The sequence below is a fragment of the Acanthopagrus latus genome, chromosome 7, assembly GCF_904848185.1.
Source record: "Acanthopagrus latus isolate v.2019 chromosome 7, fAcaLat1.1, whole genome shotgun sequence".
Lineage (NCBI taxonomy): Eukaryota > Metazoa > Chordata > Actinopteri > Spariformes > Sparidae > Acanthopagrus > Acanthopagrus latus.
Genome location: NC_051045.1, coordinates 7380194 through 7407665, shown reverse-complemented (window position 1 = coordinate 7407665; position 27472 = coordinate 7380194). Strand labels below are relative to the sequence as shown.

Here is a 27472-nt window from a genome sequence, read left to right as displayed (position 1 = left end):
GGAAGATGTCTGAAATAAGAAGAAGACTTCACTGTTCTTCATCACTTTGATGGTCGGCTCTTTAGGGACACGAAGTTAGCAAACAGGAAGGAAACTCCCAGTGAGCTCACACACACACACACACAAACACGCGCGCGCGCACACACACACACACACACACACACACACTCTTCACCAAACTTAACACTTTTCTGAGGTCTATAATACTAACAACAACAACAACAACAACAACAACCTTGAATACAGTGGGGAAGAAAACAGAAAACAATGTAAAAAACTGCATCAAAATGATTTTTATTAAATGACATATATGGTAGAGTGTGCAATAACAGTATGATTTTCTTTTAAAGACACAAAGATTTAGCAAATCCTTCAACTGAGGTGAAACAAAAAACATTTTCACCCTATTTATAAACTAAAATATGATAAATACTCTTGATTACTTATTGTCACAGCCTTGCAGTGCTTTGAATGAAGGCACTTTTTCCCCAATGATTGATTTATTGCCAATAAAATCAAAAGCTGCTCTTAAGGTGGCATTTATCACATGTATCAGAAACACAAGCCTGCTGGGCAACGAAACTGCAGAAAACAATGATAAATAAATGACTCCATAAACAATCTCATATGCCATTAAAAGCACCAAAAATGATATAATTAATTTATTTATTATTATTTAAATTTGGCATACATCTGTTTTAATGGTCTTTTGTGTATATTTACAGTTTCTCCTATTTGTTTACCTTCCATTTAATTTTCCTATTTCTTTATTAATTCATTTTGAAATGTTTTTTTGTGTATGTATTTATTTTTACAAGCCTATTTTTTCCATTTTACTCTATTTTCTTTTAAATTATTATTATTTCTGCTTCATTATGCTACTGAGGTGTGTCACAAATAAATACATATAAATGAAAATGTATTTTAACTTAATACAATTATTAAAAAATGAGTCAATACATCGGAAAATTAAATTGCAAAGTAAATAAACTGGGGAATTAATACAAAGATATATAACAAACAGAAATACTAATTTATGACAAGTTTTATACATTAATTCACATCTTCCTTAATGACCAAATTTTTGGTGCATTTATTGGCATATTAATTTATCTACAGGGTCAGTGATTTATTTATTTATTAATTTTTTGGGCAGTTTCAGTCCTCCATAAACATCCTTATGAAGAAACTTAAAATGCACAAAAGCAATACAAAACTTTGTGTTTTCAATATTTGCATCAGTTTGGTTGAGATCAAATAAGATCAGCTTTAAATTGTCACAGTAGTCAGCGACATACGTTAAAAACTGTTATTTTAATATAAGGCAACACATACAGGAAGGCATCGTTAAAGAGAAGAAGAAGGGAAAACATGTCACCGAGGTAAAGCTCAGTAGCTGCTGCACATTTTTTTTTTATCTTCCTAGACAGAACATTTCCATTACTTTATAAAGCTGGTGTCTGCCAAGTGCAAGCAAAGGTGCAATTCAATCTGCTTTAATTTACCCTTCAAAATAAAATCATTACTACATCCTGTCAGAGCACCCGAGGATGGATGCACAGGTCAACTTTAAGAGAGAATGTGGGGAAAAAAAACAAGGGTTTCTTTAATCGAGGCACATTCTTACACTACAACTGAAGGCAAGAGCTTCCAATGAGGTATACAATTAACAATCAGCATGTTCTAATCTATATCTAATACAGCATCATTAACTGGAGACTACAGTATGAGGAGTGTGAGAAGCTGGCTCGCTGCCTACATTTCAAGGCTACTGTGCAAAGGCATCGAGTCCATGTGTGCGTGTGCACTCTGACACTAATGCGCACACAAAAACCAAAGAGATAACACATGTAAGATTATGGGTACAGTGTGGGACAGGGTTTAGGAATGTATGTGTGTGTGTGTGTGTGTGTGTGTGTGTGTGTGTGACTGAAGCTGGGTGGAGATTTTACTGCTGGTATTCCTAACTGGTGACACATCCACGAGGAGGAAAGCCTGGGATAAAAGAAAAAAAAAAAAAAAGAAACAGAAAAAGTGTGAGGTGGAGAAAACAGATGCTCCACGTCAAAGATACGAGGAAAAGGCTGAAATTACCTTTTTAACTCCGAATACAGTCGTCTGCTGCGTCTGCTGCATCTGCTGCACTGAAACCATTCACAGCATCCTGCAGGAAGCGAGGAGGAAGGGAGTGAAAGTAGACGGCATTAAAGAAAACACCAAATCAAAAAAGGAATGAGGGGTTTGTTTCAACTGGCACTGACCAAACCAGAGCTAACATTAAAAGATGAGATCACTAGGCAGACTGAAAGAGTCTGCTTGTGTCTTTTTTTTTCCAGTCTTTGAGTACAGAGAGTTTAATAAGGGTCACTTTATGGGCAACACAACACAGGAGAGAAACACTGGAAAGAACTTCACATTTAAGAAGCCAATAAAGGGAACTTTTGTTTGTTGTACACACCTATGAACAGTATATGGAAAACATGAAGCTACATTGCTGGCGAGGGGGTGGGAGGGTCACGATTCTCCAAATCTACAATTCAAATCCACTCTTCAGGTCACAATTTGATTTGATTTGATTTGATTTTTGAGTCAAACATTTCTTTTCTGCCATTGTTTGTCTTTTACATCTGGATTTCTAAAAATCAAGGAATTTTTTAAAAATATTATTTATAGATGAATTCAGTTTCATTCATGACAATGTTCAGCCTTTTGTCTGCAACCGTTGTTTACGTGAATTAACAGTATTTCGTTTACAAACCTAATTTTTTTGTTTGCTTTTAACTATGATCACTGAACCTCTGTTTTATGCAGTAATATTCAAAGCACTGACCTCGCTCTGCAGCTCTGCCCCCTCGAATGCCTCGGAGAACTGCATGCTGGGTAAAGTGGGGGGATGGGACGTGCGCGCCAGTGGAAGGTTGCCCATGCTGTAAAGACGAGGTCGCTTGATTTGGTCTTCGCTGGACAGCGGAGTGAAGCTGTTTCGACGCAGGAAAGTCGGCAGCACGACATCTGCTCTGACTTTATTCTGGTCGGTAGGGAAGAAGAAGAGTGAAGGAGGACTGATTAACATGTGGTAATTTAATGTTTTATTTAGAAACATCTCCTTCTGTGGGTTTGACGCTGCGTCACATGTAAGTGACTGTGAGAAGGAAAAGTAAGAGAACAAGTACTGAGACAAACAGCCATAAACACAAAGGCCATTGTCATGTTGGTCTCAGCAGACGTGATATTTATCACCATATTTACCAAGAGGTTCCTTAACAAATGTGGTTACGTGGTGCCACCCACTCTGTCTAGGTTTCAGCACATGGCACTTGCAAATTGTCCAGTGAGGGAGCAGATATGGAGCTGTCTGAGGAGGACTAAAAATACCCAGTATGGTGTGTCTGATTTGTGTTTTTGTTGTGGACCTACATTGAGCGTTTTGCATCTGGTGCCAGGACTTTGCTGAGAAGATCTGGCTCCTGAAAGCTGAAACAGCAGTGTATAATTTTTGTTTGAATGTGTAAAAATAGTGCAGGTCAGAACAGTCTGTCCAGTCTCTGATCCTTCAGGCTGCACTGGACAATCTGGACAGAGAAAACTGACAGCATGTTTATGACACAAAATAATAAATTCAAAAAAAAGGTCAGAAGCTTACGAATGGTCTGTCCCTGTGAGTGTTGACAGCTTCCACCTTCAAGTCAAACATGTCCACTTTACAGCCTCAAAGAAGGAGACAGGAGAAGAAAAACATCAGGACTCAACAGAGGAAAAAGTTAGTTTGCTTGAGTACCAAACAGTGAAGGGACTTACCATAAGCCACAGGGGTCAGTTTGAGGACGGTGTGCAGGGGACACTTCAGGTAGGGCAGATCATCTGTGCCAGTAAAAACAAAAAACATGAGACTTTGTGTGTTGTGGTTATAATCAGTCGTGTTTTTCTCTCATGTCTGGGATATATGGACATCTGTAAAGCTCATGCTGTGCTTTAAAAAAAAAAGGTACAATACATCATTGCCGTGTTAAGACGTGTGTGGGAAGGCACTGGTATAAAACGCCAGTCAGAGTTGCACCCACACTGGTGGGTTAGCTGTAACCACTTCCTCTGCTGCCTGAAGAAACCTTCCCACTGCCCATGTCTGCATTCTCCAGTCTAACCACCAACTTATCAGTCAGGATTGTTTTTTTCACCCAGCGCTTGATTCCACACATTAATGTACCGATTTGCATGTTTTTTCAGATGTACAGTAAGGTCGAAAAAGCACTTCTGTTTTATCGCTTTTCAAAGATTAAAACACAAATGTGTTTCAACGAGACTTCACCTCGAAGAAAAACTACAATGTTAGCGTTTATGATCCAGACCATATTTCTGTCAACACCATCTGCAGGATTTACTGCAACTGAACTGTGGTGCTCTTTTAAAGGCATCCCACAGGTTTTACTGTAAACAGCACTGTTGGTACTGTGTGTATTTCTTTTATCTCTGAGATTTAAACTCAAGAAGAAGATGATATTAGTCCAAACTACATGGTGCACCTCTCTATTTTGTTCCTTAACCAATATAATTTGTAGTCCTTAATAGTCATCCATTTTGGTTTGGACAAATGCAGGTCACATTTCATTATGATCATCAGTCATGTAGCATTGATAATTAAAGCCACTGTGTGTTGATTTTGAACATTCCTGACATTGGCGCCCCCTTGTGGTGGGATCAAAAACACTTAAACGAGGCAGCATTAACCTTTTCTGAAATACTGTCTTACTATCAAATTTGGCCAAATCATTGACACATTATTCTGCTCTGTCACACAACGTTCACCCGGTTCATTAGAACTAAAGACAGGTTCATCTCTACTGCAGTTAGAGGTCTGATTTCTGAGAGGGTCTATTTCGAGCAGGTCTTTGCAGAGACCTGGAGCTTAGGGCGGAGTAACACATGGTGGACCCTTAACAAGCTCCTCACCTGAGCCTTTGTCTAATCCTGTTACATGAATAAAAAATCTATGGATTTACAGGCCGGAAGATGCCAACAAGATTACAACCAACTAGTTTGACTATTTTGCAACAGGCTCTAATTTAGTTCACTATTTTTTATTTTTATTTTAACAAAATGAAAAAAACTCCTCTTCTCATTCAGGAGCAACTCTCCTAATATATTCCCCTGCTTCTCACACCATCACAAATAAAACCCACAATGTTTTTAATATATATTGATAGAAATAGAAACAAATATTAACATTCGCAAAGGAGCAGTTTGTAAATTGTTTCTCACTGTTTCTGATTGTTTCTCAAACTGCACTTTTCCGAAGTCTTTTACTTTAAATCTACTAACTAGAGTGGGGCATTTTCAGTTTATAAAGCTTTATATCATGAATGAAGAAGATTTTCTGTCTCATTGAAGTTTGATTTGATATACTGGTCTTAAGGTTACTGAATATCCCTCCTGTGTGTCTTCAACAGGCCCCTCAGAAAAGTTTAGATTAGCTGCAATTTGATGCTTCACAATAAGGCCTTGATTTACTTCAATCAGATGTTTTGTTAAAGAACAGTTAAATAAGTATCCAGTGAGTATCATATAAGTGATACAATAAACACTTTTTAGCATTGCCATCAGTGTGTGTATGTATGTATGTATGTATGAATAACTGCAAGCGGCTTTGGACAAGAGTGTCTGCTAAATGCCGTAAGTGTAAATCTTGCAATGAGATCACACCAGCTGTGACACCGCTCAACATGTCTACACTTCTGACCAATGACTTCTCAGTAGTGAATACTACATTATTACATAAGCACCCAGCTCTAATTGGCCGGACCACACCCAGCGTCTTCATTTTGATCTCAACTACACACCATTAAAATTTCCTGACTGCATCCAAGAAACCTAAATAGGAGGGGGACATTACATCACTGAATCTTGCTTTGGTACCAGACTGTGGTATCCGCAGCATTAACGTCTAAAAGGAAATGCATAAAGAAAAAGACTAAAACCCAACACATCTGCGTTGTATGACTTCTGATGGGGAAATGAAATTCAGAAATTGAAAGAACACACTTCAGAGAGTAGGTTAGCGACTGCTCTTACTACAATAATTTTTCATAGAAACACTTGGCAAAATACTCACAATTCCGTTTCAATAAATGTCTTCAGGAAAATGAATGTGGGCCAAGGGCATAAAGTGGGAGGGCATGCTCCTTCTTCCAGCCCCCTCCCTTGGACCGCACCCATCTTCAAACTCAGCCTTTATTTTTGAGCTCAACTACGCACCCGCAACATTTTGTGATTGCATGTTTCATGGTTGTGATGTTATCACTGCCCACAGACAGACATATAAACACCACACAACAGGCAAAAGTGCTAAAAAATGCTTCTGTGGTCTTTCCTGTTACTATAGGTGTCTCCAGCGCCACATCTGCCCTGACGACGCACACAGAGTAAAAACAATACCGGCCAACTCTGCCACGGCTGTTAAATATGTCTTTATAAAAACAAGCCACTGCCACCGTCTAGGCATGTTTGGTGTTTCTGTATGTGTAATTAACCTGCACTCTTGTCCAGGAAATAGGCGAGCAAGCAGCGCATTACAGCCTGATGACAGATTACGAGCACGTTGCCCTGTCTCTCCAGCTCCATGATAACTGGCTCCAGCCGCTGAACGAGGTCCTGGTAGGACTACAGAGAGAGAGAGTGAAAATACTCATAAAATCAGATGAGTTTGGTTTCAGTCAGTTTTCAGTGAGGATAATTGCCTTGTTTATTGAGCTAATAAGAGGTCAAACATCCCTTTGGAGCAAAGAGGGGGCTTTTACCTCCCCTCCAGGGTAGCGGTAATGGTACTTGTCCTGGTCCCTCGATGCAAACTCCTCTGGGAAGGTCTCCTCAATCATCTTGTACGTCATCTCTTCACACACTCCCTGAAAAACAAAGCAATAAAACACTCAACACTTACGACACACCCTCAACTGCTTGTGTCGTCTTTGATGTATCAAGAGGACGTACAGCATCTATCTCATTGAGGATCTTCCACTGCTCGTAGGGAACTCCCAGCTCCTCCGCCGTCTGAATGGTGCGTCTCAGCTGGCTGGTCCAGACTTTCAGGTCTGACAGATGATGCTCTTCCACAAAACCCTTCAGTGCAGCTGCAAACTGGCAAAGACCATATAAAAGAGACTTTAGATCCGACAACAGAAGATACAAATTGGATAAACTGAAGTAATTTGTCTCTAAATGGCGTCATTATCGGTTAATTTGTGGCAGCAGGATTGTTTTCACACCATTTAACTGTATTAATGTGCAATATATAATGAACTTTGTGGAAACGTTTATAAGTGGAAGATAATTTCAGACTGGCCTTTTCACCCTGTTTCCTGTCTTTATGCTAAAGCAAGCTACACTGCTGACTGTAACTTCCTGTCTAGAAAAGACACACATACAAAATGGTATCATATACACGTGTTTGCCAAAATGTCAAACTATTCCTTAAAGAATTTGCGACTATCTTTCTAAAACACAGATATGTAAGAGTGCAATGTGAAGGCACCTCTTTCCCTCTATTTGACAGCTCAGAGTCTCCTCCGATGCGTCCCTCCTCATTGTGATGGCTCTCTCCGTGTCGACAGAGGTAGATGGAGTGGGAGTGTACGTGGATGTTCATGAGGTAGTACACGATTTTACTTTGGATGTAGTCCTGCACCCTGTTTACCAGGAAACGGCGGCCGACGTTGATGACCTGGATGAATGACAGGTTCCTGTTTGTCAGGGCAAAAAGAGACACACAGAAAGTGAAACCATCTGTAAAAACTCATGGGCAAAGGCGGGATATCTTGTACTTTTGGTGTAGTCTAAACATTCTGATATTTTCTTCCAGCACACACACATACACACACACACGAGAATTTTAGACAAAAATCAGAACATGAAAAACTGTTCCTCATCTCTACAAAAAACTATCCAAAACTGAGGACATGGGTCTATACTATATATGTAATTACTTTAACTATTTGATGTGGTTTCCTAAAAACATCATCAGCTAATCGGAATCAAACAAATCAACTAGGAGCTAAAAACCAACAACCTCAGAATCAGTTCTTTTCCTGGAACTAAACGGCATCAATTTCTGACTAAATACTTCTGGAATTCCTGCATATCAGCTAAACAAATCAAAAAGACCATAAAAGGATAACAAACATCTCTATTACAAATTATCTCTTGTCTCCACCTGCTGGACACTTTTCGTAAGAACATCTTCAGACATGTAACAACTACAAGGGCAACACTAGAACATCGAACAGTTTGGTTTTGCTTTGATTGTGTTAGCGTTAAAAAGTGATCAAGGAGACATATTATGCTCATTTTCAGGTTCATAATTTTATTTTGGGTTACTACTACATTGGGTTTATTTGCTTTAGTGCTCAAAATGCACATCAGTTTTCTCATACTGTCTGCACTGCTGAACAGTATTTTTTTGTTTTTGTTTTTTTTTAGTGGATCAAAAATTATTAGCAAATGCTCCCATTATGTTTTGTTTACAAACAGCATCTCAGGAATTAGGTCCATTACAAAATGGCCTCTTACTTGTCGTGTTCATCTGGATCTAAAGGTTGGTATGTCACTTTGTAGCACTCTATCCTCTTCAGAAAATCCTCCATGACACTTTCTCTGTCCCTCTCAGGGTAATCTGGGCTGGACACCTTCACATCCTTTGTGAAAGAGACATAAGATGATTCACGATGATTCACATCTCACAACTACAGGACTGAAGTCTGCTTGTAATGAGGCATAAATGCATCATTTACCAGGATATTTGTCGCAATGACATCTGGATCGTCACATATCGATTCTACAAAAAACACCTAACAAAAAAAGGAAACGTATCAGTAGAAACTCACAGTTCATGTGAAGGTATTATCGAGCTAAAATGATTAAACCATCAATGGATCTCTCACTTTGTACTTATTCTCTTTAACAAAATTAAGGATGAGTTCCCTCCTCTCTCTGGTGGTGTTGGTGGCATCAAAAACCTGGCAGACAACAAAAGGATGATCAGACCAAATCAAATTAAGAGTAAAGTGTAATAACAGCAAATACAGATACAGTTTTGTCTGTGCTTACAGCGATCTGGCCTCCCTCTTCCTTCAGATAGGACTTGACGTCCTCCAGTGCCACCAGAGCACACTGTCTACGGAAAACAAAATGAGATCAGAAAATCTAAGCGGTTAGTTATTAAATGCTTTTCTAAGACATGTTGTTCTGTAATCATTGTAGCCCCATTTGTTAAACAAACACTGCGCAGTCAAAAGAGGCATTTGCATGGCTAGACAAATGAAAAGCAACCAGGTGTTTTCACTGTGCTGAGAAATCAGGAAGCCAACATGCAACATGTGCAAAAGGGACCATACTCGCCAACCTTGAGACCTCAAAAATAGGGAGGATTTCAAAACCAAAGTGGGGTTCTGGGGGTCCTCTTACCCACAAGAAGAACTGAGATTCAGTGACTGTTTCATGAATGTTTTCTGCATTCTGGTGACTTTTAAAGAAGGAAAATAACCTAATAATTGCAAATAATTTAAATGTTTACTTTGAATCCTCAGAAAACAACACAGAATAGTTATGACTCTGTGGTAAACTTGCATAAATCTCAGCACTTTTCCATCAAAAATTCTGCCTCTTTTCCTTTTCAGCCTCTCAGTGGGGATTGAAAGGTACGACCTCTATGATTGACAGCAAAATCAATGAGGCAGATTTTACCACACCTTTCATTTGAAACTTTCTGTTACAAACAGGAGTTCTTCTCTCAAGGAGGTATGACATTTGCTAAAATATTCCTTATCGTCTCCATTTCTCTGTCCGACTCTTGCAGACTACCATAGAGGATACTTGAGAGGAACCATGTGAGGAAACCAGGAGAGGACGATGAAAAACGGGTCTCTCCAGGGAAAACCGGGAGGGTTGGCAAATATGAAAGGGAGGGGTGTGGTAGAAGGAGCTTATCTACTAAGATAAATAAAAAAAAAAAAACTCTCTTACTCACTTTCTGATCTCCATTGCTTCTTTATTGTCATGTCTGAAGAAGTCATAGGACTTGTACGACTTCACTGCTTCTCTCCTATAAACACCAAGGTTAAACACTGCAAAGGGAGAGAGCCAAGAGAAATACATGCGAAAGATGTGAAAAGCATTCTGGTACGCGCTCTGCTGAAGTTGTGACCTACATCGCAGCAGAGTCTGCCAAACCGGTTCTCCTGCCTCTGCCCTCCATTTATATGACAACACAAACGTAAAACTCCAAACAGAGGCATTCAATCAGGGACGCTGACATAAATATAACTATATTAACACAGCATTGCCTTAAGTGCAAGATTTTCTAGTAAATATTATCTCTGTGCACAATTACAGTCTTCATAAACAGGAAGCACCCTGCTTATATATCAATATCAGCTCACAGAGGCACTCCCTGACTCCAATGTTAACAGTAGTCCTTGTTTTATTTCCTGTTGTGGTCAGCGTGCACAAATCTCAAACATGTAACGCGTCCGTACTTACCCTTTGTTGGCACTCCAATCCAGTTGAGGTAGCGTGTCAGCTTCTTGGATATGTAGGTCTTCCCCCTCGCAGGCAGCCCAATCATTACTATCACAGTTGGAGAGTTGGTCATGTAGGAGGCCCAAGCTGCAATTTGCACACACAACAAACACACAAACAAACGGACACATGTTTTAGTTAGGAAGCACACAAGGACAATTTATGACCTACATCCTCTTCACAAACTGCAAGATGTTAAATAAATCCCATTACTTGTGCTCTAAATTTGTTCCTAAGGTCTCCCATTTATAGTAAAAACAAGAAAATGCACCATGTACACACTAAACAAGGCCGGGAAGGGTAATCCAATGTCACCCCTGCAGGGTCTGTCTACCTGCTGGTTAACTTTTAGTTTAACATTCACATCATGCCGTCATCATCTCTCAACTGCTGGTGAATGTTTCTCAAAGTCTTGCTGCTTAGTGACCCAGTTTACTAATCCATTGTACCCTTATTTGGGTCACTGCATGGAAAATATTACAACAGCATTTTCCCCTTCTTCTTTCAGTGTCCATGAAAGACCATCCACAGATCAGAGAACACAAATATGTAAAAGCAAAGCGCTGGCGTGATCAGACTTGATTCCAGACTGTACGAACAGGTTGGCTGCAGTTTAAACAGGACAGCGGAGAGTTCTGCATTCAAGACATATTTTAGAATAGAAACGTTTGGAACCCATCTCACCTTCCTCTGTCTGACTGTGAAGTTAAAATCATCTGAGCTTGGTGACATTTTTAAAGGCTGAACGTGGACCTCTCTCATCACAGTGTTCAAATGTTGGTGCTGAATTCCTGCCTTTACAAATACAACATTGCACTGTGCACAAACTGTTGATGACAGAAGGTGAGTCAAAGTTGACATTTAACAATCAGTACCGGCTGAAACCATATCACCTTTATTTACACATGGCAGGCATAGCATACAGTCTGATTACAACAGCCATTAAGAGCACAGTTCTACTGCATTATTAGCAAATAATACCACAGCTAAAGTGCACAGAGCCCAATAATTTATTCCTTATAGGTCAATGCGTCAGTCAAAATTTCACCTTCAGGGCACAAGAAAGGAAACACAAACCACTCACAGCACTTCTTCTCATTGGCCCTGAGCTCCGTCCTTTTGGACTCCGCCAAGCCATCTGTAACAGCTGCAGTTCTCTGCTGTTTGGCAGCCATAACAGGTCTGATCCGTGTCCTGCTGTCCTGTCTCGGCCGAGTCTGGGGACGGCGAGCTTTGGTTACTGGTAGGATGAGGTCAGCATTGTTCTGTTGAGGACAGGACTTTGCTGTAACACATCATCATTGTCATCAGCATATCTATCATGGCATCTGATGATACAGCTGGCTGTGATCAGAGAGGAGTGTATAATACCAAATGATGTTCAGATCCCATAAAAAGAGGAAAATTCAGTAATAATAGTAATTTTATGATGCTAAAGATAACACAGCAAATATTGAAATCCTCGGAAGACATTAAAAGAATTACTCATTTTGTTGCTCTACTTAATGTAAAAGTTAAAAGGTAAATACCCACAATGCAGCATGGCCACAGAATGTCATCAGTGGAGTCACAAAAGGCTTTACACTACATTTTCTACATATGCAGTAGTACACTGCACACACTACACTGTAAGAAAGGTAGATCTTCGTCATTCCAGACTTGTCAAACATCGATGCTTTGGGTTTGCCAACTCATCGAAAACGAACGCTTTGAGGATGTAGGACGCGTTGGCTGCCATCCCAAAGCATCGGTTCTGGATGACATTCGAAAATCAACATCCCTCACAAATAGCACCTTTAATCTCAAACCACTTGTGATGCCCTAGCACTGCGGAATATCAGAACACTTGCTGGCGACATCTTGGTTGATGTGATTTGCTCCCTCATTTGAAGTAGGGCTGCAAATTATTTTCATTGACAAATAATCTGTCAATTGATCAATACGAAACTCAATCAAATAACTGCATGAACCATAAAAAAATATTTGTTATTGTTATTTGACATGTATTTCACAAGGCAAATTGTTAAGAGCCTGGAAAATGTCAGAAAATTGTGGATGTGACCAAAAGCCCATAACTAAAAATGTTCACTGTAACATCCCATATGACTAAGGAATGCAATGCACTTAATTTGTTAATGCAAGAAACTGTCCGAAATGTTTGGCACTATTTTTCTTTTATCACTTTGGCTGGTTGTGTCTCCTAAACTCATCACTGATTTCAAAATTCACCCCTCCTCATGTCCTCATGCTATTAGAGGCATAAAAAGTGATGCTCTGTCAGGAGACAAGCCACAAATGCCAAGCTAGTTGACTACTTCAATAGCATGTGAAACAACAGTAATGTTTAAACTGAACATTTCTAGCTATAGGACATCTTCTTGAACACAGACGAAGTTGTTCAATGTGTCATCCTGTCATACTGCAGAGCTACCTGGCACATTAACACTGTACGTTCACTCTATGGCCTGCAAACTTCATCACTTCTGCTTTCAGGCTAAAGAAGAGTCGTTTAAAAGATAAAGCCAAGCCGGAGCACGTTGACTAAAAGCGAGGATGAAAAGACAATTATTTGTAACTTACCACAAAACCAGCAGGTGCCTGCAGATAGTCGTGTTTTGTCTTTGTTACAGGGCAGACATCAGTCAGCTTCTACCGCCTCCGGAGACTCCTTCTTCTTCTTGGATATTTAGGCTCCGCCTTCTCCTCCTCGGTGTCCGCTGCTGCCGGAAGTTCACCTTTGTCTAAAGCTTCCGGTTGTCCTTACCACAATAAAACCTTTTAAATCCATTACTCTGAGAATACTGAGATGTTTTATAAAGCAGAAATTACATACAGGTTTTAGGAGGACCAATGTACTCTAGCAACTAGAATCAGTATGTAATCAACTTATCAATATTGAGATCTTTTAGTTACAGATCTACAGAGTAAAAAAATATAAGATTTAAGATTTACGATTGTCTTTATTTATCCCACAATGGGAAATTCACTTGTTACAATAGCTCAAGATGCAACAAGTACAGGGAAAAAGAATCAGAAAAACACACACTACGTTAAATTGAAAACTGAATAGAAAAAATATCAACAACAAAAAAAAAATACAAAAAAAACAAAAAACAAACAGTGAGTGGAAAGTGATAGTTCAGGTGGGGCTTGAGTTAAACAGTCTCATGGCTGTGTGGATACATGATCTGCGGTACTCTTAGTCAAAAACAACTGTCTTACAATGGTCTTAAAGGAAGAGTAGCAGTTTCCAAACCACTTCTCAAACAGGTAAACAAGGTCCAACACTTAAGGTGAAGTCAGAAATACCAGAATTTCACAGTGGATGATTAGGGGAAGAAAAGTCCTATTTAGGGTTAGGGCTTATGGCAGTAACAGGAGGGTGTGTTTAAGGAGACGAACATTACATAGGGTGACACCAGAGAGTTTCAAGGCCACAGTGAAACATGGTGATGGCATTTTGCCTACACCTACACAGAACTGACACCAGCATGACAGAGGAGAAGTGTCACTCTGTTCATCAGAGACATGCTGCGCCCTCTGGTTTGCATGTTAGTGGAGAACAATCTAGAAAGCCGCAGGATTTTGACTACAAACACACCTCAACGCAGATACGCGTCTGACATACAACGCTTACATACTCATAACATAACCGGAAGTTACGACTCGTGGTGGGTGCGTTCGTTTTAATCTCTACCGTAACGCGGCCAAGGTTCTTCGCTATATCCCAGACATCTCCGCTCATCTGCTTCGTACCAGGTAAAGAAACGAGCGCTCCCCCAACATCCATGCTGTCATAACGTTTGTTAAGGACATGTAGAGGGTCCATGCTATCCTCGAAACATCCTATTTCAAGAACTCCCCCGGAGTGTTTATTGACACACGACCATTGTATGTCTGTTCGCCGTGATGTTTCGTAGGAGTCAAAGCTTAAGAACTTTACTCAGCTTTGTCCCGGGTAAACGTAGTCTCGGGACATACAGGTTCCTTCCCATCTTCTTTTGCATCGGAGGGGTCATGGAGTGGATTATGATCAACGTGAGGATAGGAAGAGAGACTTTTTGTGAGTTTCAAATGAATAAACTGTCCTTTTTTTATTTAATGGTAAAACTATGTTAGTCGTCAGCTTACGTTAGCATTAAGGAGGGCTTCTGCTAGCCCGTTAGCCGTGCAGGCTAAGTTATCTGTTGCGTCTTTGCTAGCAACGGTTAAAAACTTGGTGCTAACAGAAGCCCCACACTTTCAAAGTAAGAGCAGAGACTTCTCTTATGTGCATAAAGTAAAAATCTGACTTGCTTGGCTGTGTGGAGTATTTCCTGTCCGGCACGCTGCGTCATTTAATGTGGGCAGGATGATTAGACTGTGCCAGGGTACAGATTAGGGACGCAGCACCCTCATTGACCTTTCAAGTATGTCCTCAAAATTTCCTTCAATGCAGCCTCCTCTCCTCTGCTGAGTCTGCTCCACTGTCATAAGGAAATGTGGAAAAAGCAAAAGATGGAAGAACAGGCTACCATAAGTGAACACATTGAAGCTGGATAGGTCAGACTGCTGGAGTATCGTAAATAAATGGAACGATATATTTTGACTTAGGACGTCAGTAATTCAGTTGTCGTCTACTCATACAGCTGGAAAGTTTCGGTTTTTGTAAAAGCACTGCAACATAATTCTGCTTAGTAACCGTGGTAAATGGGGGCTGTAGAAGATACATCATAGACCTAAAATGGCAACATACAACTCTGGTGAAATCCAAATCTTTGGCCCCAAGATCCCAAAATGATTAAAAAAGAGGTTATTTAAGCCCTGTTTTTAAAGCCAAAGTCTTTACTGGAGCTACTTTTGCTACAACGCTCCAAAGATGTTTTGTGGACTATGAAAGCTCACACTTCTTTATATCGTCATGAGAGTGAGAAGATAATGACTGAACTCATCTACTTATTCTTTGAGGAATGATTCTTTTGGTATCACCATCTGTGATTTCCAGACCTGCATAAGTCAGAACAAATTAATTGTATTTATATAGCCTAAAATCACAATCACATTGCTTTCAATGGCTTTACAATCTGTGCAGAAAATGATATCTTCTGTCCTTCCACCCTCGATTCAATCGAGGAAAAACTTGCCATATATAAAAAAAAGACAGTCTTTAAATTTACTGCATCCAATGGGATATGTTGTCTCAAAACCAGCAAACATGTTTCTACTCTCACTGAATCCACATCCCTTCATTCCAGATGTGCCCAAATGCACCATTTTAGGAGAACTAAAGGGATTAAACTCCTCTTGCGTTTAAAAAAACAACAACAACGAAAAAAAACTGCCCTGCACATTTGATCCCTCAGTATTCTGAGGTCATGTAGGGCTAAAACTGTTTCCTCCCATCTCTAGTTTTATTCCTCAGCTTGTAAGTAGTTTCCTTGTTTTATATTTTTTACAATGACACACTTTTTCCAAACTTGTTAAATCTTTACAGGATAACCTAAACAGAGAAAATATTGTATGTTACAAGTCGAAGTTGATTTTCTTTTCTTTTCTTTATCCTAATTGAATATTATCAGAATAAGCATAAGTGAAACATTTCATTAAAGATTATTCTGTTCCATTGAGCTCATGTTCACACATCAGACAAATCTAATTTCTTTCTCGCCCGAAGAATCCCACTGTCAAGTCTTGGAGCAGACAGTTTATTTCAGTGCGACTCCACAGAGTCTCTTATGCATTTGCTTTTCTCTGGATTTGACGTTGTCGTTGAAATGTGTAGAAATGTGATTTGAGTCACATTTCAAACCACCTCCAAATGTGGTTTGGATCTGATTTGCAAAAACTTCATTTCATGTGTTTTGTTGACGTCCAGACTTCCTAAAATCTATCTGGATACAATTTGGAGAAGCCAAAATTTTTTGAAAAGACTTGGGTTGGCAGTCTTGAACACAGCCCGTGTGTCCCAGTGAGCCAGTATTCTGGAACCGTCTCTGCTAAATGGAATGCAGTTGTCGTTAATGTTATTGATTACACCTGTTATTCTCCAGCTAAGACAGGCCAAGTTGTCTGCTGTGGAGAAAGAACTATTGTGCATGTTGGCTTACTTTCACACTGTTGTATTAAACAGAGCCATCATTAATGTTATTCATTACACTTGTCCCTTTCGTTCGATAGTTGATAAGCCATTTACAATGTAGTCTTAGTCGCAGTCTACCATCAAAACTCCCTAAGGGTCTCATTCATGTCTCCTAATATTGTTTTCGTCTTTCCAGATGATGTCTACCGGAGAAAACAATCAGAACGGGAGTACCAGCAGAAGATAACAGAGGGGTTGAACGCTCACAATGAGCCAGCAGCCAAGTGAATGACAGGCTGATATAATGTGGATTTTACAAGTGTCGTCCAAGGACACATTCTTGGATTAATTCTTGTCTGGAATGGACTTCATAGCACGTTATTGGGTTACAACAACCATATCACATTTGTAAATGTTTTTAAGGAGTCAAGAGTGAAGAGCTGATGGAGAAATGGCTTCCAACATGCAGGTTTTATTGTTAATATGATCTACAGTTTAACAAGCATTAACAGTAATAATATCACTGTGAACAATGAAATGATCTCAACAACAGTCTGATATTGATTTAACAAAGTCTGTGTTGATTTTCTGTTAAACCAAGAGAAAACAGTCTCAGCCATATTATAAAAAAAAAAAAATGAAAAAAAACACAAAGCTTCTTTTTATTTACAGATTTCATGGATGATTTTGCACAGATTCGTTAATATCGACAGAAAGCATTTGATAAGACACAAGAAATGTAATTATGTGATTTCTGTAAAGAGGTGTTGGACTGTAGGTAGATTTGAGAAGATAAAATCTAACTTAAGAACTCTATTTTGCATTTGTTATTTTTACTATCAGTTTTCAAAAGAACTTCCACTCCAAGGTTTACCTCTGACAAATGCATGCTTTGGTCACTTCAGTTGTACCATCCAATAGGGAGAGTCTCCAGACAGATGAAGCTGTTGGGGTGCTTTGAAAGCTGGATGGGATTCCCGTCCAGTCTCACCTGGTACATGTTAGTCCGGATGTAGTAACTGGTGTTTCCTTTGCAGAATGTCTCATCTGTTATAGCTGAGATCTTGTTGTTCTGCAAAACAGACAAAGGAGATCAATCCAAGGACACTAAATTGGCCTGTCATGCAGATATTTCTGGCTCAGCAGGCAGAATTCTAATTGCGCCTACAGAGCTTCTCTGACTAATTGTTATGATTGCAGTAAATAGCAGATGAACTCACTTGCAGGTGCACAATGTTTAGGGACTCTGGAAGTTGGGGCACTGCTGTGAGTTCATTGTTTCCAAGGTACAGATACGCCAGTCTCGTAAGTTTCTGCAACACCACAAGACCAATATTTTGCATCGGGCTGCATAAGCAGTTAAACACATGCAAAGTACTTAATGTCTGCAACATTTTAAGCAGAGCTTGATGGGCTCGCCTGCTAACTTACCTTAAAAGCAGTTGCCTTTACACCCTGGGTTTTTAGCTTGTTGAAATTAGCATTAAATGACACTAGTTTGGTGGGCAGGATGGGAAGTCTAGTCAGTTTGTTTTCTGCAAGAATGAGCTCCTCGAGATCAGGAAGTTTTGAAAAGGCTCCATCTTCAATCTCAGAGATGAGATTCCCACTGAGGTCAATTCTTCTTAATGGGGCTGGGTATAAAAAAACATATGGAGGGAGGTTAAAAGATGACATTCAGTGAAGAGGAGGATAAGTTGACAGTTATAATAGATTTTATGTACCCATGTCCGCAAAGTCACTGTTGCGTATTCTTGTGATTTTGTTGAAACGTGCATAGAGGTATGCTGTTTCCTTTGGCAGTGCAGGGACAGCTGACATTTCAGGGGACACCTCCTCACAGTAAACGGATCCACTCAGGCAAACACACAGCAGACATGTCGGCAGCTCTGAAAAAATCACAATGTTGCTTCATCGACTTGAATTTAAAGTAAGACGTTTTTCTTCTTGTTTGTCTTTTAGATACATTGACTAATTGGTCTTGGTGATGTGGCTATGCCGCACGAAATGCACTACACACAGGCAAGATGAGGACACTTGATCAGCCCCATTATTACATAATATGGGCTTTAGCTACATTCACAAAAATGTGGAAGAATGCCTCAGCAAGTGTTGCATAATCAGCTTTGAAACAGTTGTTGAAAACTATTTATCTGTTAAAACAAACCTTACCCTCAGCTTTTGGATCCCCCGCTGGGTCTGTGGCTGGTTCTTCATAGTCTGGATAGGGCACAACGCCTGGCTGTTTTAAAAAAAAAAAAAAACTTCATTAAAGCTTTACTTTCCCTCCCAGCTAATGACTACTATGCTCTTCCTCCGCTTGCCCATTTGCACAGTGTATAAATCCTTAAGAATATTTTTACCTTGGGTTTTCTCGCTTCCATGTATTCACCCTTTGCTGCAGAGGACAGGATCCATGGGAGAATAACATATGTGAAGATTAAAGTCCGCAGTTGCATCATTGTGTCTTCCTCTGTCTGCTGGAGAGAGAGGAGAGTACCGTCTGCTAGGTTGGGATCTGAGCTACATGTGAGCAGGAAAATTTTCCATCCACTTTTTATTAAGCTGCCAGAATACTTCTGAGTGAGAAAAGGAAACAAACTTTAACTCAATCCGTGCTGTGTTTACGTGGCTCTCAGTGACTCTAAGGATAATATACAGCATTTTTGAGGGGGAAAAGTGACTGTTGATGATGAGCAGATCATAATGAGCACAAAGAAATACATCAGACAATCATAAAGTAAATGTAAGCATGCTGGTTTTTTTTAAATGTTGCTGTCTGTGACAAAAGAATGTTGTTATTGGAAAAACAGAGTGGTCTGGATTCCAGTAATTCATGGGGAAAAATTGAGTGATTTATGAAATGAATTGCCAAAGCAAGCACTGAACAGGACAGAGAAATATTTTAGAAAAGTCCCCTTTTCAGCTTAACACTTCAATTCAAATGCTTCCATAATAACAGCATTTAATGCATTATGTATATTTAAGAGAGGGTGTTGCTGAAGAAGCAGGGATCTTTGTTTCTTAAATTCTCCCTGCAGCCAAAAGTTCTGTTTTCTTCTTAATCCTGAGCTGAATGTTTGAGCTTCATTGTGCAGAATGACGTGACACTAGAGGGATGTTTTCACATCAATTGCTTGAAGTGTACATTTTCTTTGTGCTCACTGAGAACATTCATGCTGCAATCCAGAAAACTCAGAACTCAAAATTGTCAGAACTCAAAATGGAATGCTACTCAAAGTCAGAATTCCTACTCGTAATCTCGGGGCAGATTCATTTACCCCGACTTCACAAGGGAGTACTTGTCTGATGTCACACAACAATGGCAGCACCCATGGGAAGAGGGTGTGGTGTATTTACAGATTACAGTATTTGAATAAAACTGGTGAATGAAATACTTGGAAAGGTCTCCAAATATAAAAAAAATATATAGAATCGTGTCCTTTACCACGTGTAGTTTTTCCTCCGTTTTAGTTTGTATTTTGCTTTGGTCAGTCAAGTTTTTTTTTTGTTCACTTTCGGTGGAACGTTTTGAGTCCTCCATCACCGGACCACAGCCGAGGAGTTAGGCCCACAAGCATGATTTGTGTAATCACAAACAATTTGGAAGCCAATCCTGGCCCAGTATTCAGCATGTGGATGTAACGTATGATGTTTGACCTTGAGGCCTCCAGTGCAAATACACTGAGTGAACTATGAATAAAGTAGATGACGGAATGTGAAAACTTGTAAAATAAGAAAATGCATATTTTTAATGAAGGGAGAGGGAATAGGTGCCATTTTATTACCCTGAATACATGTTTGATGCTTGAATAATCAGTTTGTCATTAATGAGTTTGAGTAGCTTACTTTAAGAACATGTGCAGCTGTATCTCTTTCTTCAGTGTCCAAGCAATTGAACAGTTACACAAATGTATTTTACAGTAATTCAGTTTTCTATTAGATATCTATATAGATATTTCTATTAGATGTAGTCTACTTTCTTAAGTCTGAACTTAATACTTGTACCCCTCATCTTTAATAAGACATAGATAAAACAAAATTGTATGTTCTGTGTCTTAACGTTGCATCTGGAAAATAAACTATTCCTGAAACAATAAAGGTTACAAAGAAGACAGGTTCAAAAACTTGTCCGCAGCAACAAATAAAAGGAAAAGAAAAATATATTATGTAAATGTGTAAACTTCTCGCTAGTTATCTTTTTTGATTTACAGCCTCTCACAGACTGACTCTCGCAATCCTTGGTGGCCGGAGGCCTTCTCTACCAAGTGCTAATTACCTCAATTATCTTCCATTTTACTTGATTATACAACTTCACTGCACATTCCTTCATTTAAAAATATATAACTCATCATAGCACTTATCACTTCCAAGAAAAATACTTTTAATAAACCCACATTGTGTCATTGTTAAAGTAACATTACCTCCAACCTAGTGAAACTTGGTATGTTCCACAATCAGCACACCTGAGCAGGATCTCCTGAGCCACTACATAAGACAGCACTGGGCAGCTCTGATTCAGACCCTGAGGCTGTGGAAGATGTGAACACATTGTGACACTTTGGAAAAACACTTTCTTGGAGGATGAGTATGAATAAACTAATTTGAATGATGTGAATGGTGAAGATGTCTTCTTTTTTTGTTTTTTGTTTTGCAACATACTGCAGTGGCTATATGTGAATTTGTGACTGTTGGTTTATAGTGAATTATTGTGAAAGATGGGAACAGCGTGTATGTGGACGACCACTTATGATTGTCATTTCTGCCACGTGCTGTCCTCAGTCAGCGATTACGTCTTGGTCGCACTTCCTCTCCATGATGAGAAAACGCAACTACTCTGCACGCATTCACTTACAGCCCATTCAAATCACAGTTTTGATTAACAGTTCATGTTTTTAATGTCAAATGTCTGGTTTCAGCTTCTTAAATGTAAGTAGCTGCTGTTTTCTATTTTAATTTGCAAAGTGAATATCTTAGTTTTGGACTGCATAAACAAAACTTTTACTTTCCAATTTCTGCTGCATGTGCCGCAGTCGTCATGTAATGAGTACAGAAACCACTCAACAACTGGTGTATCAGGCCCCAAGCCTTCTGCACTGACAAACATCTTAACCACTTGGAACAAATCACTAAAGCTCTTCTACTTCCAGAGGTAGGCCTACTCCTGTGCATCCAACCTTGACCTTTGACCTTGCTGTGAAAGATTGAAAGTGAGAGCAGCTTCCTTACACATACAAGTGCCACACTTCCCTGATGAGATGAATTCATACACAGATGACTACTGTAAGTCTTTGGTTTCATGGCCACAATTGTTCTTACATTTATGTAATGTGACTGAATGGTGCAGACAGCTCTAATGCAGCAGAAATGTACTGGTGAGTCCAGTCTTGCAAAGAAAAGAAGCTTATTTTTAATTCTAAGTAAATTAAACAGGAAGTCACAGCCCACAGGAATCAGCAACTAGATCAATATGCATTGACTGCCTCAATCAAAACTGATTTTAAACCCCTCATGTAACGTTAACCTTCTCAATCTGAATAAACAGGGCTGCTGTTAAAGTGGTGGTATGGTCTTTTTTGTAACCCCGTTAGATTATGACAATATGAGGTAAGTACACATACTAGCCCTAGTTTTGAAAAGCCTAATTTTAAGTTTGGCTATAATATTTATCGTTATTTAGCATATGAGCAGTGCTCGCATTACGTAAGGCAGATGTGTGGCGAGAAAAAAAAAAGAGGAAACACAAGTGCCAGTGTAGCGGAAGTGGTACTGCCCTGAACGCTGAGCGAGACGGAGGACGGAGGCTGAATCGTCCAGAGAGAAAAAAAAAGCAGGATTAAAAGTCGCCAATATTGTAAGTGTAATGATATCACATTAACGTACAGCGCATTGTAGTGGTAGGCGTTCATTCGTTCCTCAATGTTAGAATGGCTGTTTCATCGTGTCCGGTTGAATCCTGTTGAGAAGCCATCAAGCTAACGTAGCAGGCTAGCTGGATTTGTGAAAGGCTAGGCGTTTAGCTCGCTGGCTAGCAACTAATGCTAGATAACGGTACAGCTAACGGTGCAGCTAATGCTAGCCAACGAGCTAACCGACGGTCGGATTCCATGACACTTTGTTCTGACAGGCTCGTCAGCCTGGGCGGGCCGTGGTACAGCTGTTGAAAATGAATAAAACACGCAATTAATACCCCACAATAGAAGACACCCATTTTTGTCGATTATAAAAATTGCAGATGTTGATTGCCAACACCCATACGGCGGTTTATACACGAAAGCCAGTTGTTGCTTTTGCTGGCCTAGCTAACGAATGTACCGTTAGATAGCGGTAACGGTACATTACACGACGGTAGCTAGCTAACTGTTAGCCACTCCACCTGCTTTGCGATATCATAAATACCACAGATTAGTAGCAGTGTCGTTATCTAATCGAGGTAGTCCGTCCAAATAAATAAAAGCAATACACACAGTGAAACAGATTGGTCGTATTTTACAAGCTAGCGTTGATATCTCCTAGCGAAACGTATCGTCGCGCTAGCGCTGCTCGCAACATTACGGGAGGAGGGCATTAAAACCTGACCCGGGAACGCTTTGGGAGGTGCAGCAAATGTCGGTTGAAACAACATTAAACGAGCTAGTGAAACATATCTGCTTATTACACGTGACATTGTGGCAGTTGTTAAGGATGATCATCAACTGGATTCAGTTCTGTTCCGTCAAAAACAGGTTAAGAATGATAAGGACGAGGCAGGGTTGGAGAACGCTATCAACGAGCTAACGTTAGCCGCTAAACTTAGCCAGTGATGTGTATGGCTGACCCACTTGCCAAAGGGCCCAGTTCGCAATGCTTATTTCACGTTGAATCCAGTGGTTTCCTGGACTTAAAGACCTAGTCTGTCAAAGTGAAACTAAAATCATATCATGAGGCAGAGTTCGGTGCACAGTTATGTGTAATGAATGAACAATGTCACGAATACTGTGAAAAATTCTTTGGTTTTAAATAAACTACACATAATAACTTCTAATATGGCATTTTCTTTTCTTCAGTCTAGAAAATGGATAAGAACGACCTGGTACAGAAGGCCAAGCTTGCTGAGCAGGCTGAGCGCTATGATGACATGGCTGCAGCCATGAAGTCAGTGACGGAGCAAGGTGCAGAGCTGTCAAATGAGGAGCGCAACCTACTCTCTGTTGCCTACAAGAATGTGGTAGGAGCACGCCGCTCATCCTGGCGCGTCATCTCCAGCATCGAGCAGAAGACTGAGGGCAATGACAAAAAACAGCAGATGGCACGCGAATACCGGGAGAAGATTGAACGTGAGCTGGAAGACATCTGCCATGATGTGCTGGTAAGAGTTTCTAATTCCTTTTGGATTATTAAAAAAAAACTAAAAACAAAAAAAACTTTCATACACTTGTGAAAACATTGCTTTTGTTTCATTGTCCTAATTGTAACTCAATTATTGTTTTCAGGGGCTACTGGACAACTTCCTCATTACCAACGCAACTGCTGCTGAAAGCAAGGTGTTCTATCTGAAAATGAAAGGCGACTATTATAGATACCTGTCTGAGGTTGCATCCGGGGATGCTAAGAAGGGTGAGTGTGGGCACTTTTTACATTATAGGTTTGAGCTTTAAAATGATGTGCTCAGAACTGCATTAACAAATTAATAGTGGGTTAAATAACTATTTGTATTGTGAAAGGGGTCGCTTAAGGTGACAAGCCCAAAGAGCCTGTCTGCAGTTCCCCTCAGCTCTGTGTAGCATCTTTCAGATCATTTTTAGGTCTGATGGCCCTAAATGGAATGATTTTGGTTCATTCACCCCCTGTCACTGTGGCTGTCAGTATCACTAGGCAGCTTTTTTATAGTAAAAACATTTTCTTTTAAAAACCTACCCCCTCTGATAAACAGGTGGCAGGTCACCTGCTCTCAGCCAAATCGCAGACATACAAAGTTGGCTCCTAGCAAGAGAACACAGTGGACCGTTTATCTCTTGAGCAATATATTTATCTCAGGGAGATAGTGAAGACTCTAGAGGGGCTAGAATGAGATAACCATTGGACTTATATTTGCCAGGGTGATAGATACATAACTCTGAATTGATATTAGTGTTACTCCATGTCTGGTTGATATATAATGGGCTACTGTTTGACAATGCATATGCCATTTTAAGTATGAGGGTATAATGCAGTATGTCATTGATGTTTGCTTGTTCTGCTGCCCCCAAGTGGCCAAAAAAATCAATTAACACTGCTTTAAAATGTATTCTAGGTGGTGACAATAATTTAGTTTTGTTAATCTGCTTCTGCCTACAGATACAGTGGACAACTCCCAGCAGGCTTACCAGCAAGCTTTTGACATTAGCAAGGGGGAGATGCAGCCAACACACCCGATCCGGCTTGGCCTGGCCCTCAACTTCTCAGTCTTCTACTATGAAATCCTCAACAACCCGGACAGGGCCTGCAGCCTGGCTAAGACGGTATGACCCAAAGCCTATAGACATGTTCTTTATTTAAAGGTTAACTGATTGGTATATTGAAGTTTACATTTTAAGGATTTTTTTTTCAAAGAGCTGACTATTTAAAATAATTGTGTCTTTTTTTAGACAAGTTTGACATTTTTTTTTCTCTTTACCAGACAGTATTTAGAGGATGCTGCTAGATGATGCAAGTTAAAATATGTGTTGAATCTTTGTATTTCAGGCATTTGATGAAGCCATTGCTGAACTTGACACTTTGAACGAGGATTCTTACAAAGACAGCACCCTGATCATGCAACTACTAAGGGACAACCTGACTGTGAGTTTACAGCCCCATGCTGTTTTTGCCTTTTGATTGACCCAGAAGTCTTATTTACAGCCATTCATAATATAAATGTTTTTCTCTGTTCCCAGCTGTGGACATCAGAAAACCAGGCAGATGAGGGAGAGACCGGAGACGGGGAAAACTAATGGAATTGCACTGTTAATCCACCTACACTCTTATCTTAAACACAGACAGCTTATATACATCCCCCTCCACTCCATCAGCTCCTCCCACTTCTGTATGACAAGCAGCCTGAATTGCTCCTGACCAACTAGTTCACCCCTCTCAGTTCACTGTGAGGTGACAGGGTAATTTTCAGTTAGCAGATTCAGTCACTTTGTGGAAACATGTTGTATTGATTAGTGAGTCCATGTTGCTGTTGTTTTTGTCGGCTTTGTGTGTATGTCTGTATGTAGTGAGTGAGCAAGTGTGAAAGGAAGTGAAAGGTTTGTGTGTATGGTCTGGGGGGGAGGGGGGTGTTGTGAATTCTAATCGTCCTTCCAAATCCCTTTGTCCCAGCTAGTTTGTTGTGCATTTTTCATCCCTTTTTTTGTTACTTTCTTATTTGTGATTCCTCATGATATTTACAGGCTATATTGTATGGTAATTGAACTGGCAGTTGATTTCCACCAAACACTGTGATGGTAGGCGTTCCATTTGCTTCACAACCCAAAACAGTTTTGTGTTTGAATTTCCAGACACACGTACAATCCTGTATTCAACTAACTGCAATTCTGCTGTGGGCTCATACAGAAAGGAGGCAGGCTGTATTGTGACACTGACATCTTGGTGTAATGCTCCTTGATCATGTTCACAAATTCACAGTTTCAAAGTTTTAAGGGACCCCTTAAATTGTCATGTTAGATTTGTTCAGACATTCCACATCATTAGGCTTTTTAAAAAGCAGTGCTCCTTTTATTTTTATTTTTTTAACTAAGTATGGATTGTCATTGTAGTTTTACTCACTGTTCAGGTGCTGCTTATCAGTACAATGGAAATTGTATGTGCGTAAATGTGGTTCCATGTATTTTGCAAGATTGACTATCATCTGTATGTAAAACCTAAAGTAACCTTTTATTGATGTTAATTGAAAAATGTCTTACCACACTGTATCAACCCTGCTTGCAAAATATTCCTCTTAAAGCGGTTGTTTTCTCCCTCCAAAAAAAAGAATCTGTGCCTGGCTTTCTCTTGCAGCCTCTGCTTTCATTAAGGTGGCAGCATCTGCTTGTTGTTAGATATTTCAGAGAAAACGAGTTAGCCCAGACAAACTGAAAGCTAAATCTTGATGCAAGTTTTTAACCCAGGTGCATCCCTCTACTGTTTTAAAGATGGCTGGTGTGAATGATCGCCTCAAAAATAATCAGGTCTACTTTGAAGGTGCAATTTGGAGAAGGCCATTCCACCACTTTGGAAAGAAGCTCAGTGTCACAATACCATGTTATCACCACTACATTCCACATATTGTAGTTGAAGACACCATTCCACATTATAGCTGACAGTCTGTTTATTCTGACAGTGCTCCAATGAATTGAAATAATCTTATGTTGAAAAAAAAATGTCAGTTTATTATTATGCTTGATGAAAATGCAGTTAGTGAATGTGGAACGAAGCCTGTCTGTATATCAGGTATCTACTTGCTTTGTTTTTACTGACAAGTCTTATGGCTAAAATTTGCTTCTGTAACAGTCTATTACCCAGTGCACACACGTGGTTGTGAAAATTTAGAATAGCTCTAAAAAGCAATGAAGAAATGGAGATAAACAATGGTTGGTGTAATTCTAGCTTTGTGTTTATGTATCTTAAAACCATTCTAGTTTCACTATACATGTAAGAAATAGGAAAGTGTCAAAGACCATTCAGTGAAATAAAGTTTCGTTTAAGATAACAGGCACATTACGTCTTCATTTTTGTTCACAAGTGATGTTTTAGTATGGTTTAGAAGGGGGAAAAAAATCAATCTAAAAATCAAAAGACTGGGTGATAAATCTCCGCCCCCTTGGCCACCAGAGGGCGGAAGAAATGGGATTGTTTTGCCTTTTCTTT

General features: G+C 39.7%; 4 protein-coding genes across 16 annotated transcripts; 2 read left to right on the top strand and 2 right to left on the bottom strand.

The window, feature by feature from the left end:
- Positions 1–273: 273 nt before the first annotated feature.
- LOC119023621 (6-phosphofructo-2-kinase/fructose-2,6-bisphosphatase 2-like) lies at positions 274–13304 on the bottom strand. 6 transcript variants are annotated; one of them, XM_037105717.1, is made up of 18 exons: positions 13144–13304; positions 11648–11848; positions 10525–10650; positions 10013–10109; positions 9094–9160; positions 8928–9002; positions 8778–8834; positions 8557–8681; positions 7523–7730; positions 6982–7128; positions 6792–6896; positions 6525–6654; positions 3799–3861; positions 3644–3708; positions 3418–3474; positions 2831–3028; positions 2095–2164; positions 274–1995 (listed from the first exon to the last, which is right to left on the bottom strand). In XM_037105717.1, exons 2-17 carry the CDS (start codon positions 11736–11738, stop codon positions 2099–2101), a joined length of 1677 nt encoding a protein of 558 aa, XP_036961612.1. In that variant the 5' UTR covers positions 11739–11848; positions 13144–13304; the 3' UTR covers positions 274–1995; positions 2095–2098. The 6 variants fall into 6 exon arrangements, with proteins under 6 accessions (XP_036961612.1, XP_036961611.1, XP_036961616.1 ...); XM_037105716.1 differs by having other exon boundaries at positions 11648–11828; positions 13144–13303; XM_037105721.1 differs by lacking the exon at positions 13144–13304 and adding an exon at positions 11248–11358 and having other exon boundaries at positions 11648–11786.
- Positions 13305–14328: 1024 nt separating this feature from the next.
- On the top strand, positions 14329–17437 carry LOC119023624 (small integral membrane protein 4). Its single transcript, XM_037105732.1, has 2 exons — positions 14329–14626; positions 16818–17437. The coding sequence occupies exons 1-2, from the start codon at positions 14473–14475 to the stop codon at positions 16907–16909; spliced, it is 246 nt and encodes an 81-aa protein (XP_036961627.1). The 5' UTR covers positions 14329–14472; the 3' UTR covers positions 16910–17437.
- On the bottom strand, positions 16818–23641 carry ognb (osteoglycin, paralog b). Of its 8 annotated transcripts, none has more exons than XM_037105723.1 (8): positions 22505–23641; positions 21088–21152; positions 18985–19101; positions 18794–18863; positions 18346–18510; positions 18053–18255; positions 17842–17934; positions 16818–17693 (listed from the first exon to the last, which is right to left on the bottom strand). In XM_037105723.1, the coding sequence occupies exons 1-8, from the start codon at positions 22509–22511 to the stop codon at positions 17523–17525; spliced, it is 891 nt and encodes a 296-aa protein (XP_036961618.1). In that variant the 5' UTR covers positions 22512–23641; the 3' UTR covers positions 16818–17522. The 8 variants fall into 8 exon arrangements, with proteins under 8 accessions (XP_036961618.1, XP_036961619.1, XP_036961620.1 ...); XM_037105724.1 differs by having other exon boundaries at positions 18985–19098; XM_037105725.1 differs by having other exon boundaries at positions 21046–21152; positions 22505–23639.
- On the top strand, positions 22322–27320 carry LOC119023623 (14-3-3 protein beta/alpha-1-like). Its single transcript, XM_037105731.1, has 6 exons — positions 22322–22475; positions 23668–23969; positions 24094–24217; positions 24938–25101; positions 25325–25420; positions 25516–27320. The coding sequence occupies exons 2-6, from the start codon at positions 23676–23678 to the stop codon at positions 25570–25572; spliced, it is 735 nt and encodes a 244-aa protein (XP_036961626.1). The 5' UTR covers positions 22322–22475; positions 23668–23675; the 3' UTR covers positions 25573–27320.
- The last annotated feature ends 152 nt before the right edge of the window (positions 27321–27472 follow it).

Coding starts and splice junctions, on each gene's coding strand:
- LOC119023624 (XM_037105732.1), top strand. CDS start 14,473: ATGTTTCGTAGGAGTCAAAGCTTAAGAACTTTACTCAGCTTTGTCCCG. Junction 14,627..16,817: donor GATAGGAAGAGAGACTTTTT/GTGAGTTTCAAA, acceptor TCGTCTTTCCAG/ATGATGTCTACCGGAGAAAA.
- LOC119023623 (XM_037105731.1), top strand. CDS start 23,676: ATGGATAAGAACGACCTGGTACAGAAGGCCAAGCTTGCTGAGCAGGCT. Junction 24,218..24,937: donor ATCCGGGGATGCTAAGAAGG/GTGAGTGTGGGC, acceptor TTCTGCCTACAG/ATACAGTGGACAACTCCCAG. Junction 25,421..25,515: donor TACTAAGGGACAACCTGACT/GTGAGTTTACAG, acceptor CTCTGTTCCCAG/CTGTGGACATCAGAAAACCA.
- ognb (XM_037105723.1), bottom strand. Junction 19,102..21,087: donor GCTCAGGAGATCCTGCTCAG/GTGTGCTGATTG, acceptor CTCTCTCTCCAG/CAGACAGAGGAAGACACAAT. Junction 18,256..18,345: donor CAGTGACTTTGCGGACATGG/GTACATAAAATC, acceptor TTTTATACCCAG/CCCCATTAAGAAGAATTGAC.
- LOC119023621 (XM_037105717.1), bottom strand. CDS start 11,738: ATGGCTGCCAAACAGCAGAGAACTGCAGCTGTTACAGATGGCTTGGCG. Junction 10,110..10,524: donor GATTGGAGTGCCAACAAAGG/GTAAGTACGGAC, acceptor CTCCCTTTGCAG/TGTTTAACCTTGGTGTTTAT. Junction 3,709..3,798: donor ACTGACCCCTGTGGCTTATG/GTAAGTCCCTTC, acceptor TCCTTCTTTGAG/GCTGTAAAGTGGACATGTTT.